Source organism: Scyliorhinus torazame, chromosome 1, assembly GCF_047496885.1.
Source record: "Scyliorhinus torazame isolate Kashiwa2021f chromosome 1, sScyTor2.1, whole genome shotgun sequence".
In the NCBI taxonomy this organism is placed as follows: domain Eukaryota; kingdom Metazoa; phylum Chordata; class Chondrichthyes; order Carcharhiniformes; family Scyliorhinidae; genus Scyliorhinus; species Scyliorhinus torazame.
The window spans coordinates 346463685-346479564 of record NC_092707.1 but is presented as its reverse complement, the minus strand read 5'-3'; the positions used below and the strand labels follow the sequence as shown (position 1 = coordinate 346479564).

Here is a 15880-nt window from a genome sequence, read left to right as displayed (position 1 = left end):
AAGAAGATAAAATTCGGAATGCTGCAACCGGCAAGACTGTGGGTCACATATCAAGGGAGGCACCACTACTTTGAGACGGCGGATGAGGCGTGGACTTTTATCGTGGAAGAAAAATTGGAATGAGCAGGTCATTAAAAAAAGAACATTTGAAACAAAGTGGTGGGGCGAGTATGGGGGGCGAAGAGGGGGATAAAAAGGGGGGAAAGAGGAGTTTTATGTTATTAATCCTGCGATGTGTTAACTTTTCTTTCTTCCACAGGAGGTGGTGGGGGGAGGAAAGGAGGCGGAGGAGATGGGGCGTTGGCCATTGGGGGCGGGGCCAAGGGGGAAGCGCGGGCTCGGTTCCCGCGCTATGATAATCATGGCGGGAATAGGGAAGCAGGAAGGAGGGGGCGTCGCACGGTGCGAGCCGAGGTCACGGGGGGAAGCCGAGGTCGGCCAGAGTTTGCTGACTTCTGGGAGCAACATGGGGGGTGTAACTACGCTAGTGGGGGAATCTAGCGGGGGGGGGGGGGGGGGGGAATTATTGGGCTGCTGCTGCTGGGGAGAGGGGGGAGCTGGCATGGGGTGGGATGGGCGGGGGGGCACCGCCTGGGGGGGACACAGCTGCGTGGGAACCGGGTGAGGAGCTGGAAAAAGGGGATGGCTAATCGACAAGGGGGGGGGGGTAAAAAAGCCCCCCAACCCGGCTGATCACGTGGAACGTGAGAGGGCTGAACGGGCCGATAAAGAGGGCACGGGTACTCGCACAGCTTAAGAAACTTAAGGCAGACGTGGTTATGTTACAGGAAACACACTTGAAACTGATAGACCAGGTGAGACTACGCAAAGGTTGGGTGGGGCAGGTGTTCCATTCGGGGCTAGATGCGAAAAACAGGGGGGTGGCTATATTAGTGGGGAAGCGGGTAATGTTTGAGGCAAAGACTATAGTGGCGGATAGCGGGGGCAGATACGTGATGGTGAGTGGCAAACTACAGGGGGAGACGGTGGTTTTGGTAAACGTATATGCCCCGAACTGGGATGATGCCAATTTTATGAGTCGTATGCTAGGACGCATCCCGGACCTAGAGGTGGGAAAGTTGGTAATGGGGGGAGATTTCAATACGGTGTTGGAACCAGGGCTGGACAGGTCGAGGTCCAGGACTGGAAGGAGGCCGGCAGCAGCCAAGGTGCTTAAAGATTTTATGGAGCAGATGGGAGGAGTAGACCCGTGGAGATTCAGCAGACCTAGGAGTAAGGAGTTTTCGTTTTTCTCCTATGTCCACAAAGTCTATTCGCGAATAGACTTTTTTGTTTTGGGAAGGGCGTTGATCCCGAAGGTGAGGGGAACGGAGTATACGGCTATAGCCATTTCGGATCACGCTCCACATTGGGTGGACTTGGAGATAGGGGAGGAAACAGAAGGGCGCCCACCCTGGAGAATGGACATGGGACTAATGGCAGATGAGGGGGTGTGTCTAAGGGTGAGGGGGTGCATTGAAAAGTACTTGGAACTCAATGATAATGGGGAGGTCCAGGTGGGAGTGGTCTGGGAGGCGCTGAAGGCGGTGGTTAGAGGGGAGCTGATATCAATAAGGGCATATAAAGGAAAGCAGGAGAGTAGGGAACGGGAACGGTTGCTGCAAGAACTTCTGAGGGTGGACAGGCAATATGCGGAGGCACCGGAGGAGGGACTGTACAGGGAAAGGCAAAGGCTACACGTAGAATTTGACTTGCTGACAACGGGTACTGCAGAGGCACAGTGGAGGAAGGCACAGGGTGTACAGTACGAATATGGGGAGAAGGCGAGCAGGTTGCTGGCCCACCAATTGAGGAAAAGGGGAGCAGCGAGGGAAATAGGGGGAGTGAGGGATGAGGAAGGAGAGATGGAGCGGGGAGCGGAGAGAGTGAATGGAGTGTTCAAGGCATTTTATAAAAAATTATACGAAGCTCAACCCCCGGATGGGAGGGAGAGAATGAGGGGCTTTCTGGACCGGCTGGAATTTCCCAAGGTGGAGGAGCAGGAAAGGGTGGGACTGGGAGCACAGATTGAAATAGAGGAAGTAGTGAAAGGAATTAGGAGCATTCAGGCGGGGAAGGCTCCGGGACCGGATGGATTCCCAGTTGAATTTTACAGGAAATATGTGGACTTGCTTGCCCCGCTATTGATGAGGACCTTTAATGAGGCAAAGGAAAGGGGACAGCTGCCCCCGACTATGTCAGAGGCAACGATATCGCTTCTCCTAAAGAAGGAAAAGGACCCGCTGCAATGCGGGTCCTATAGACCTATTTCCCTCCTAAATGTAGACGCTAAGATTCTGGCCAAGGTAATGGCAATGAGGATAGAGGACTGTGTCCCGAGGGTGGTCCATGAGGACCAAACTGGGTTTGTGAAGGGGAGACAGTTGAATACGAATATACGGAGGCTGCTAGGGGTAATGATGATGCCCCCACCAGAGGAGGAAGCGGAGATAGTGGTGGCGGTGGATGCCGAGAAAGCATTTGATAGAGTGGAGTGGGATTATCTGTGGGAGGTGCTGAGGAGATTTGGTTTTGGAGATGAGTATGTTGGATGGGTGCAGCTGTTGTATAGGGCCCCAGTGGCGAGTGTGGTCACGAATGGACGGGGATCTGCATACTTTCGGCTCCATAGAGGGAGAAGACAGGGATGCCCTCTGTCCCCATTATTGTTTGCACTGGCGATTGAGCCCCTGGCAATAGCATTGAGGGGTTCCAAGAAGTGGAGGGGAGTACTTAGAGGAGGAGAAGAACACCGGGTATCTCTATATGCGGATGATTTGTTGTTATATGTAGCGGACCCGGCGGAGGGGATGCCAGAGATAATGCGGACACTTCGGGAGTTTGGAGAATTCTTTCCGCTGAGGAAGGTAACAAGGGACTTTCGTTACTTGGGGATCCAGATAGCCAAGAATTGGGGTACATTGCATAGGTTAAATTTAACGCGATTGGTGGAACAAATGGAGGAGGACTTTAAGAGATGGGACATGGTATCCCTGTCACTGGCAGGGAGGGTGCAGGCGGTTAAAATGGTAGTCCTCCCGAGATTCCTCTTTGTGTTTCAGTGCCTCCCGGTGGTGATCACGAAGGCTTTCTTCAAAAGGATCGAAAAGAGTATCATGAGCTTTGTGTGGGCCGGGAAGACCCCGAGAGTGAGGAAGGGATTCTTACAGCGTAGTAGGGATAGGGGGGTCTGGCATTACCGAGCCTAAGTGAGTACTACTGGGCCGCCAATATCTCAATGGTGAGTAAGTGGATGGGAGAAGAGGAGGGAGCGGCGTGGAAGAGATTGGAGAGGGCGTCCTGTAGGGGGACTAGCCTACAAGCTATGGTAACGGCCCCATTGCCGTTCTCACCGAAGAAATACACCACAAGCCCGGTGGTGGTGGCGACTTTGAAAATTTGGGGCCAGTGGAGACGGCATAGGGGAAAGACGGGAGCCTTGGTGGGGTCCCCGATAAGAAATAACCATAGGTTTGCCCCGGGGAGAATGGATGGGGGATTTGGAATATGGCAAAGAGCAGGAGTAACGCAACTGAAAGATCTGTTTGTGGATGGGAAGTTCGCAAGTCTGGGAGCGCTGACCGAGAAATATGGGTTGCCCCAAGGGAATGCATTCCGGTATATGCAACTGAGGGTTTTTGCGAGGCAACAGATGAGGGAATTCCCGCAGCTCCCGACGCATGAGGTGCAGGACAGAGTGATCTCAAAGACATGGGTGGGGGACGGTAAGGTGTCAGATATATATAGGGAAATGAGGGACGAGGGGGAGATTATGGTAGATGAGCTGAAAGGGAAATGGGAAGAAGAGCTGGGGGAGGAGATTGAGGAGGGGCTGTGGGCGGATGCCCTAAGTAGGGTAAACTCATCGTCTTCGTGTGCCAGGCTAAGCCTGATTCAATTTAAGGTGTTACACAGGGCGCATATGACTGGAGCACGGCTCAGTAAATTTTTTGGGGTAGAGGAGAGGTGTGCGAGATGCTCGAGAAGCCCAGCGAATCACACCCACATGTTCTGGTCATGTCCGGCACTACAGGGGTTCTGGATGGGGGTGACAAAGATGCTTTCGAAAGTAGTGGGGGTCCAGGTCGAACCAAGCTGGGGGTTGGCTATATTTGGGGTTGCACAAGAGCCGGGAGTACAGGAGGCGAGAGAGGCCGATGTTTTGGCCTTTGCGTCCCTAGTAGCCCGGCGCAGGATACTGTTGATGTGGAAGGAAGCCAAGCCCCTGGGGGTGGAGACCTGGATAAATGACATGGCAGGGTTTATAAAGCTGGAACGGATTAAGTTCGTCCTAAGGGGATCGGCTCAAGGGTTCACCAGGTGGTGGCAACCGTTCGTCGAATACCTTACAGAAAGATAGAGGGAATGGAAAAGAAGAAGGTAGCAGCAGCAGCCCGGGGCTGGGGGGGGGGGGGAGGAACCAGAAGGACTCTCAGGGTTGTTAATATATATGTATGATATGTATAGGTCGTTGCTATAAATAATTGTATATTGGACTGTTAAATCATATTTTTGGAGAGTGTTTATCTGAGACAAGGCAGTTGCCATTTAGTTTTCGTTTTCGTTATATATTATTTATTCTTTGTTTATAAAACAGGTCATTGTTATTTATACTGTTATATTATTGTGTAAAGGATACACAATGTACTGTGATGGTTGACCAAAAATTTTCAATAAAATATTTAGAAAAAAAAAGAATTATCAGAAATGAGCATGGAACTGCTTACTATTCATACACACACAAGTGTTATGATCAGTTGAGAAGTGGTAGAATGGCTCCCCTCTTTTTCTACTCCTCAATTACCCACAATTGGTATTTTGTTTTTAATTTGCTTAGCAATTCAGTGAGTGTTCATGTCTTTAAATGCTGTGTGTACACTAAGTCTCTGTGTTTGTTTTTAAAAGAAAGGGGAAGTGTTTGTTGTACTTCACAAACTTGATCTAAATAAAATAATAAAATGCTCCAACACTCACTCTCACGTGCATTCAAGAGTTCACACACACACAGGTAAATTGAAACATGGAAGGTTGAGTCAAATGGATTAAGAGTCAAAGGGTGATTTGTATACAGATCTTGTAGATTGATGACTTGAATGGTTTAAAACTGGGTTTGATGATTTTTCCAGATTCTGCATCGAGATCATTGGAAGACATTGACAGAAGATTTCTCTCTTTTCTTCTGGAGTCCGCAGCTGCTGGACTAATTTTTAACAATGCTGCCCACAGCACGTACATGGCTGGTTAAACAAGAGCCAGGAAACAAGCTTGCAGGACATGGTGGGAGGAGAGTGTGCCACAACAGGGTCTTCCTGTTCTCACACTCAAGACTGTCTCTCTTAATCTTCTGATTGAGGGTGGAGAAAAGGCAGTTTCTTAAACACAAAGAAAGGAAGTTGGTTCATCTAATGATCTCCCCTTGCAGACTGACCAGCTATCCAAACATTGTCATAACAAGTTAGTTGAAGCGTGCAGGATGGCATGCCAGGATCAACACCAGGCATACCTAAAAATGAGGTGTCAACCTGGTGGAGCTACAACACAAGACTATTGCATGCGAAACAGCATAAGCAGCAAGTGTTAGACAAAGCCGAGCGACTCCACAACCAGCGGATCAGGTCTAATCTCTTCAGTCCTGCTACATCCAGTCATGGGACAGTTAAACAATTCACTGAAGCAGGAAGCTCCACAAATACCGCGATCTTCAATGGTGGGTGAGCCCTGCACATCAGTGGAAAACATAAGGCTCAAGTATTTGCAATGATCTTCAGCCAGAAATGCCGAGTGGATGATCCATCTCAGCCTCCTCCGGAGGTCCCCAGCATCACAGATGCCAGTCTTCAGCCCATTTGATTCACTCCACATAATATCAACAGCTGAAGGCACTGAATACTGCAAAAGCTATGGGCGCAGACAATATTTCGGCAATGGTACTGAAAGATATGTGCTCCAGAACTTGCTGAACACCAAGCCAAGCTGTTCCAGTACAGCTATACCAGTGGTATCTGCCTGGCAACATGGAAAATTGCCCAAATATGCCCTCTACACAAAAAACAAGACAAATCCAACCTGGCCAATTATCAGTCCATTCGCAATCATTAGTAAAGTGATGGAAGGGGTCATCAAGTGGCACTTGCTTAGCAATAACTTACCATTAATGCTCAGTTTGTGTTCTGCCAGGATCACTCAGCTCCTGACCGCATTACAACTTTGGTTCAAACATGGACAAAAGAGCTAACTTCCAGATGTGAGGTGAGAGTATTCTCCTTGACATCAAGGCAGCAATTGACCGAGTATGGCATCAAGGGGCCCCTGTAAAATTGAAGTCAATGGGAATTAGGGGGAAAACTCTCTACTGTTGGGAGTCATATCTAGCACAGGGATGGTGGTTTTGGTTGTTGGAGGTCAATCATCCCAACTCCAGGACATCACTACTGGAATTCCTCAGGGTAGTGTCCCAAGCCCAACCATCTTCAGCAGTTCTATCAATGACATTCCCTCCATCAGAAGTGGGGAGGTTCGCTGAGATTGCATAATGTTCAACACCATTCATTAAATTTAATGTACCCAATTATTTTTTTCAATTAAGGGGCAATTTAGCGTGGCCAATCCACCTACTCTGCACATCATTAGGGTTGTGGGGGTGAGACCCACGCAGACACGGGGAAAATGTGCAAACTCCAGATGGACAGTGACCCGGGGCCGAGATCGAACCCTCAGCACTGAGCGGCAGCAGTGCTAACCACTGTGCCGCTGTTCAACCCCATTAATGACTCCTCAGATACTGAAGCAGTTCATGTCCAAATGCAGCAAGACCTGGACAATATCGAGGCTTGGGCTGACAAGTGGCAAGTAACATTCACACCACATAAGTACCAGGCAATGACCATCTCCAACAACACAGAATCTAACTGTCATTCCTTGACATTCAAAGGCATTAACAGTGCTGAATACCCTATTGTCAACAGTTCTGGGTGTTATCATTAATCAGAAATTGAACTGGACTAAGCTTATAAATACCGTGGCTTCAAATCAGATCGGAAACTAGGAATCCTGTGGCGAGTAACTCCCCAAAGCCTGTCCACCACCTACAAGGCAGACGTCAGGAGTGTGATGGAATATTCTCTGGATAAGTCCAGCTACAACAACATTCAAGAAGTTTGATACCATTCAGGACAAAGCAGCCCACTTGGTTGGCACCCCAACCACAAATATGCACTCCCCCCATCACTGACCCACAGTGGCAGCAGTGTGTACTATCTACAAGATGAACCGCAGGAACTCACCAAGCCTCCTCAGACAGCTCCTTCCAAACCCAAAACTACTACCATCTAGAAGAGCAAGGACAGCAGACACATGGGAGAATCACCATTCCCCTCCAAGTCACCCACCATCCTGACTTGGAAATATATCATCATTCCTTCACGGCCTTTGGGTCAAAGTTTCCTCCCCAACAGCACTGTGGGTGTACCTAGACTACAAGGAGTGCAGCAGTTCAAGAAGGCTGCTCATCATCAACTTCTCGAGAGCAACTGGGGATGGGCAAGAAAAAAGGGCTGGTCTAGCCAGTGACGCCCACATTCCAAGAATTTTGTTTTTAAACCTAGAGAGCGTGAAAGACACCAGGCGAGATCTTCTGGCTGTTCACGCAGCGGGATCTTCCAGTTCAGCCAGCGGTTTCCTGGTGGCATGGGGTACATTCAATGGGAAATCCTATTGGTAGTGGGGAAACCAGATGATTCCACCGCTGGCCAACAGCGGACCACCTCCTGCTGCCGCGAAACATGGCGCGTGGAGGCCACGGAATCTCGCCCACCATCCCCTGTTGAGTCACACAGTCTGGAGACTTTCTGAGATGAAACAACTGCAGTAGGCATGAACGAATTAGAATTTCCTGGTTATATACACCCAAAATACTTCCAAGGGCCCCATTACCATGCAGGCAACAGAAAACAAAAGGCAGTGCTGTATTGAACACAGGTTTCGAAGCCTATTTCCCTCCCTCTCTCTCGGATGTGCTGCGCCCAGTTTGCAAAGTAAGCATCTTGAGAAGCGAAACCAACTGCAAATCAAGACGTTTTGGGTAAAAACATGGAAGACTGCTCCATACAACTGTAACCAAGGACACCGCTGAACAAATCAGCCTCAACGTGGAATGTTCACATCAAGAAACAGCTAACTATTCCTGTTATATTTTCATGAACTGTAAAACAAATCCTGTCAGCCTATCCTTTTACTGCCATCTGTACTGGTGTGTGTGTGCGCCCAGACGAATTATAATAATAATCTTATTAGTGTCATAAGTAGGCTTACATTAACACTGCAATGAAGTTACTGTTAAAATCCCCTAGTCGCCACACTATAGCGCCTGTAGGGTCCAAAGAGGGAGAACTCTGAATGTCCAATTCACCATCTTTCAGGACTTGTGGGAGGAAACCGGAGCACCGGAGGAAGCCCACGCAGACACGGGGAGAGTGTGAAGACTCCGCACAGACAATGACCCAAGCCGGGAATCGAACCCAGGTCCTTGGCGCTGTGAAACAACAGTGCTAACCACTGTGCTACCGTGCCACCCCTATGCAGGTCACACGTGAATGGTGCTTGCGATTTATCTTGCTTTTTTAGTTCTGGAAATAGCTTCAATAGACATGCTCTTTGTTTAACCTCAAAAAGTCTGTCTAATTCTGTACAATCTAAAAGCATAAATAGTTGCACTTGGCACACGGTGGCACAATGGTTAGCACTGCTGCCTCACAGCACAAGGGACCCAGTTTTGATTCGCGCCTTGGGTTACTGTCCGAGTGAGTTTCCTCCCGTTGCTCTGGTTTCCTCCAACTGTCCAAAGATGTGCAGGTTAGGCGGATTAGCCATGCTAAATTTACCTTGGTCTCCAAAGGTTAGGTGGGGTTACGGGGAGAGGGCAGGGGAATGGGCCTAGGTGGATGATCATTCAGACAGTCAGTGGGCTCGATGGAACGAATGGCCTCCTTCTGCACTGAAAGGAACTGGCGAAGCATATCCTCTCTAAATTCACATTAAAAAACCGTTACAGTCAAGCCTGCAATGGGAGAATAGGGGAGTAATTTCACCCCTCCTTTGGTCGTACCAGTGGCACAAATGGTTCTTGCCACTTATCATCTCAAACATGAATATTGTCCAGGTTTTGCTGAATGCAGGCACATATAGCTTCAATATCAGAGTAGTTACAAAAGGAACTGACCACCGTGAAATCACCAGAAAATATCCCACTCCAATCTTATGATGGAGGGAAGGTCACTGATGAAGCAGCTGAAACAGTTAGCTGTACACTGCCCTGAGGTCCTGTCACAATGTCCTGGGACAAAGATGATTGGCCTAGGACAACCACTACCTTTGTGCCAAGTATGATTCCAACCAGTGGAGCTTTCTCTACTACCACCAACTTCAATTTTACATGAGTTCCTGGATGTTAACGGCAGTCTCAATCTCAGCATTCTTGCCCATTTTGGAACAAGACTGTAACGAAGACTGGAGCAGAGTAGCCCTGGTGAAATTCAAACTGAGCACTGATGAGCAGGTGAGAAAATGCCACTTTATTACATTGTCAATGACAACTTCCACCACTTTGCAATGATTGTGAATTGGTTGATGGTTGGTAATTGGCCAGATTGGATATGTCAAGGGCGGCACAGTGGTTAGCACTGGGACTGCGGCACTGAGGACCCGGGTTCAAATCCAAGCACTAGGTCACTGTCCGTGTGGAGTTTGCACATTCTCCCCATGTCTGCGTGGGTTTCACCCCCACAACCCAAAGATGTGCAAGTTAGGTGGATTGGCCACGCTAAAAATTGCCCCTTAATTGGAGAAAAAATAATTGGTACTCTAAATTTATTTTTAAAAAGATTGGATTTGTCCTGCTTTTTATGGATGACATGTACCTGACAATTTTCCACATTTGTGGGCAGATACCTGTGTGGTAGCTGTACTGGAACAGCTTGACCCAAGGATACATTAAGTACACGCTCCATGTTAACAAACTACCCCACCCTTTGCACCAGGCCCAAATCTGGTGATCCCAATAATTTCAATCAGACCACACAACTGAAAATTAGGACCCTCCTTCCAGTATTTCCAGAGCCTGTAATTTCCTTTCCAGATGCAATGTTGTTCAAATACTCCTGTATTCTCTGATCCCACTAATACTCCAGGATACCCAGCTCCACTGTTCCTACAACTCCATACCATGTTCCTTGCATTATGAAACCCAGAACCATCCCATTGTTGCCACACCCGAAGCACTACTCCCATTAGTGTCAAGCCACTAGAATGCCTTCTGACTATTCACAACTTCCTGACATCTTCAATGTAATCCGACTGTTCCCAACCCCTAGGACTGCCAAAGCATATGACAGAACTTGTATTTCTCCCCACTTACTACCACTGCATGCCATGACTGACTTGCAATCTAGACCATCTTTCCTACCATCTTCATTTGTATTCAGAGATAAAACTGCCAAACATAACTGATTTCCAACCCTGGTCTTTATTATACTTTAACTAGAGCCGCAACAGACCACAAAGTTTACAGAAAAAGGAACTTGCGTAGTCATAAAAAAGGAAATTCAGGGAGAATGTACTTAGTGCATAATATGTTGACACTCAAAATTCTACAATTCTTAGACTATGTTTGATTCACACTCATATTGCACATCTTTAGATGCAGATATGCAGCAAACTCCAGGTCCAAGAATCCCCAAGGTGTATGGTTTGTAGCCTTTTATGGTAGATTGATGTTTTGCCACCTCGGACTCATCATGATCAGCATCAGAAGAGTCACTGAAATATTTTATTAAATAGAATAGTATACTTAACACACACAACCTCTCCATCACACTGTCAAATGTCATACTTGCAAATGAATACTGTATAAACAAAAGAACTAATTTACAATGTATAAAGATCCTCAGCAATTCAATACTCTTTAACTGACACAGGAGCTACATTTGTAACCACTGACCAATTTTACCAATCTTGCTTTAAAAAGAATGTGCATTATTATTTGAAGTATGATACAAACAGAATAGATTTATGGAATTAATGCGTGTATAATCATGTATTCCGCTTATATTACACTATGAAATGCTCTCCTGTACACCATGAAAAAGTGATTTTTTTCCCCCCCTTAATTGTAATTGAACAATTCCAATAAAAAACTACAAGAGAGCTATATCTCACTTGTAAATTTATCACAATGACTTACATTACATCTTATCAGTTAGAAGTCGTATCCTCTGAATTGCAGCTTATAAAAACAGTGGTACTAATAAAGCAGGATCAGTGGCAAACTGGTTAGCGTTATATTACATTGCTTTTACTTTTAATTTGTAGTACAACGTTGTATTTTATAGCATGATGAATTTAACCCTCACCTGACCATCAAAATTTCTGTTGTGCAAATTCAGAGACCACTGCATACTCTGTTGGGGTAACATGATGTGTATACTATAACGTAACAGATAAAGTCAGAGATGGTCAGGGCTGGATCCTTCGCAGATGAATGTATTTCAGATTAGTGTTTTTTAATGATTACTGAACGTAACATTGCTCTTGGATCACAGTGTCTGTTTCCCTGAAAGTTTCCACCCAGGTTGAGAGGGTTGTTAAGAAGGCGTACGGTGTGTTAGCTTTTATTGGTACAGGGATTGCGTTTCAGAGCCATGAGGTCATGTTGCAGCTGTACAAAACTCTGGTGTGGCCGCATTTGGAGTATTGCGTGCAATTCTGGTCGCCGCATTATTGGAAGGATGTGGAAGCATTGGAAAGGGTGCAGAGGAGATTTACCAGAATGTTGCCTGGTCTGGAGGGAAAATCTTATGAGGAAAGGCTGAGGGACTTGAGGCTGTTTTCGTTAGAGAGAAGAAGGTTAAAAGGTGACTTAATTGAGGCATACAAGATGATCAGAGGAAGACCCTCTGTCCTTGGGCACCTCTGCCACATCACGGACTTGTTTCCGGAGTTATTTTCGGGGCCTTCCGGTGACCAGGCGGCGGGGGCGGAGAAGCCATTTGAACCACTATCTCCCACTGGCCCAGGACCCCGGGAGAAACCGGAGGAGATCCCGCCTGTCGATGATCCTGGTGGTGTGATCAAGGCATCCCGAGTTGGTTGGTGGGCCAGTGTCACCCGCCGCACTCAGTGTGGTGGAGGATTCGGGCCCGGAGGGTGACTGTCCGAAGGCTGTCAGCCGCCCAGTGTCGGGAGCGCAGGGTGCACGAGACGCTCTGTAGCAGGGTGCGGGTCTCACTCGTGCCTGACACTATGTCGCCCCTCACCCCCTCTGGGGAACTCCCAGAATCTGGCACATCATAATTGAAGGTTCTTTTGTTGTTCTGCCTCTGTAGATAGTTCAGGCAGTGCCCTATTGGGCCCCCCTTTCACCAACACTCCGACTCCCTCCCCACCACACTTTTTTCCCCTACCTCCCCAACGTCCTTTCGCTTCTGTTGGTACAGAGGCGAGGGTATCTGGTCTCTCCAGCGCAAACTTTAGTGCTTGTACCGTTTGTTTTTTGTAGAAACGTGTTGTGAACTGTTTTAATAATGAGTAGCCACCCCCCCTCCCCGTACATTGGTACTGAGGGGAGGGTACCCTGTTTCTCCAACACAAAATGAGTGTTTGTACCGTTCGGCCTGATATATATATTTTACAGTTTTAATAAAAAGATATTGCTGGAATGAGCACAATAGCCACAGGGATATTAGTAAACAGGACATGGTGCAATCGTTTGCATAAAATGATAGGCCAGCTAAACAAACACTGGGATAACAAAGTCTGGAGGCAGGAGGCCAGGACAAAGATTTAAACAGCCTATGGGCCAAGGCAAGGCTGAGATTGGTGATGTAATGAAGGTAGGTGTTCTTGATGAGGGAAAGAATATGGGACCAGATCAGCTCAGGATCAAATTGGATTCTATGGTTGCCAATACTATGGTTCAGCCTCAGATAATGTTGGAGTCCATGGCTAGCGAGAAGAGTTTGAGATGGAGACCAAGACAATGGTTTGTGACTTCACAATATTTAATTGGGAGAGCCTCTTTCTACTCCAATACTGGATGTCGGAACAAGCAATGTGACAAAACAAAGGCAGTGGAGACTTTTGGAGAGGTGGTGAGATGGAGCTGGGTGGTGTCAACATTTTTGGCACTGTTTTCACATGTTATCACTGGGGGTTGGAAGCTGAATAAGAAATAGGACCGTTCAAGCATTCAACTATGTGGGACTCCAGAGGTAGCTGTAAGTGACTGGGAAGAAAGGCCTTTGGAGGGTGTTAGGTATGCAAAGAGGCTGAATAGCCTTGGACTGTTTTCATTAGAACAACAGAGGTTGAGGGGTGACCTGATAGATGTCGACAAGATTACGAGGGGTATGGATAGGGTGGATGGGCAGGCACTCTTTCTCAGGGTCGAGGGGTCAGTCACCAGGAGGCATAGGTTTAAGGTCCATGGGGCAAAGTTTACAGATGTGGCAGGTTTTTTCTTTTTACATAGAGGGTGATGGGTGCCTGGAATGCGTTGCCAGGGGAGATTGTGGAAGCAGATACATTAACGGCATTCAAAAGGCACCTTGACCAATACATGGATAGGACAGGTATAGAGGGATATGGCACAAGGAAGTGCTGAGAGTTTTGGCTGAGGTTGGTCTCATGACCGGTAGAGACTTGGAGGGCCGAAGGGCCTGTTCCTGTGCTGTATTGTTCTTTTGTTTGTTCTTTGCTGGAGTATCTCTGGCTATGACTAGACAAATAAAATTTAAACCAGGTGAAGGCAGTCCCACCCAGCTGGATAATGGAGAAAACAGCAGGGGGTGAAAGATTGTGGTCATCCAAGTATGGATACAGGTCCAGAAGGCTAGAGGGTTTGTGCCACAGTCACAGATCATAGAATTTACAGTGCAGAAGGCCATTCAGCCCATCGAGTCTGCACAGGCTCTTGGAAAGAGCACCCTACCCAGGTCAACACCTCCACCCTATCCCCACAACCCAGTAACCCCACCCAACACTAAGGACAATTTTGGACACTAAGGGCAATTTATCATGGCCAATCCACCTAACCTGCACATCTTTGGACTGTGGGAGGAAACCGGAGCACCCGGAGGAAACCCACGCACACGGGGAGGATGTGCAGACTGCGCACAGACAGTGACCCAAGCCGGAATTGAACCTGGGACCCTGGAGCTGAGAAGCAATTGTGATAGCCACAATGCTACCGTGCTGCCATAGAATATCACTTGTACTTTTGTTAAGGGTTGATTCAGTGTTCTTTCAGATGGAACCCTGATCAAATAAGTACAAACAGAGTTGAAGACAAGGTGAGCATTTGTAATACCACAAGGACTTGAGTGTAAATTTTCACAACTTAAAAAAATTTGTCAAATTTGCACCCCACTTGGCCGATATATCATATTTAATGAATAATTTAGTTATGTGGCTTTGAATATTTTTAACAATGCTAGGTGCAAAATAATAAAATCCTACCCATAATTCAACATTTGACAAGTGATTTTGGAAAAAAAACCATAACACTGGAATTGCAGTAAAATTTGAGCATTAATTCTGAAAATGGGCCGATTCAGCATAATAATGTATTATGTTCTCCAATTCAGTTTGTCCATTTGATCTCTGAACATGGGCCAGATTCCTTCCAATTTAAGATAACAATTTTACTGGAATGATGACCACCTTCCTCTAGCACAAGAACATATGTAATTACAGGACGACTGTTTCAGGCTCCAGACTTTACATAAAACCGAGCAGTTTTAACGATTGAATATATTATATATATATGTATGTATACACACATCAATGCCAACAGAACGATTTTAGTATATATTCTGAAATACTGGCAGCTAAGTTTTTGCAACAACTTCCAAAATATTGGGGCATCAAATGTAGGCCAATTATTAGTGGGCCAATCTTTTGTTTGCGCTCGCAACGGGTTTTAACAAAATCCTTGAACGCCTTGAAATTTCCAATTATGTTATTCCCGAGCAGTATTAAAACAACTAACGAAACTCAAGGGATAATGCACTTTAATGGACCTCACTGCATTCACATTTGAAGCAAATCGGTTACAATATCCAACAAAGCACAAAGTATTTACATTATGTTTTATTATAATAAAAAGTACAGGGCACGAAACTATAATGGATTGGTTCTAAAAATGCCGCATAACCATCGTGCAAATAGAATGTAAAATGTTTGTCAAAAGAAAAACGCTCGGTAGCGACAAGCAGCTAAGATGGCGACGCTACAGGGAGGAATTTTAACTGCGCAACCAGTGGTGGCACAACGCCAGTCCAATCACCTCCCTGAGTAGAGCTATGAACCATACCATTCCCTCGCCGAAAATTGAGCTCTATATTTCCTACGTGGGCAGTAAAAAGAAATATTAATTTTTGAAAACGTTTTGGTGAAAACAATTGAACGGAGAAAGGAAGGGGAGAAGGAGACGCCTCGAGGCCTGTCAAATAAAGCGGGGGGGGGGGGGGGGGGGGGACTGCCACAACAAAAAACGTTTTTTTAAGGAAAGAGGGGGTTAAAAGGCTGGTCACCCTCTTTTGTTGATTAAAAACTGGGTTGAAACCTACCGAGCTAAAAATGTCTTCAAAATCCCGCCCATGCCTAGAACATCCAAAACATTTAAAATATTTCCACAAAGCAACAAAAAAAAAAAATCGAATCGCGTTTCTTTTCCCCCGTCAACTTTAGTCGGGCGTCGAATAAAAGAGGGAAGGAAAATTATATTTTCTCTTTGTTTGAAGTACCATCGCCAGCGAGATGGAACGAAAAGAGCAAAGTTGAAAATGGAACATCGACACCAAACTGATAACCCGATGGCGGGGCATTG

The 15880-nt window shown here is 46.6% G+C and overlaps 1 protein-coding gene across 10 annotated transcripts in view; it reads right to left on the bottom strand.

The window, feature by feature from the left end:
- The window catches only part of bicral (BICRA like chromatin remodeling complex associated protein), a 117123-nt gene that overhangs the window by 99177 nt on the left and 2066 nt on the right, over positions 1–15880 (bottom strand). For 5 of the 10 annotated variants that reach the window (XM_072510153.1, XM_072510175.1, XM_072510170.1 and 2 more), the window contains exon 2: positions 6150–6309. The exons of the other annotated variants lie outside the window; for them this stretch is intronic. Coding sequence is in view for 1 of the 5 variants with exons in the window: in XM_072510194.1 (XP_072366295.1) it covers positions 6150–6152 (3 nt within the window). In the remaining 4 variants the exon portion in view is untranslated. The remainder of the gene's footprint in view (positions 1–6149; positions 6310–15880) is intronic. 10 annotated transcript variants of the gene reach the window in all.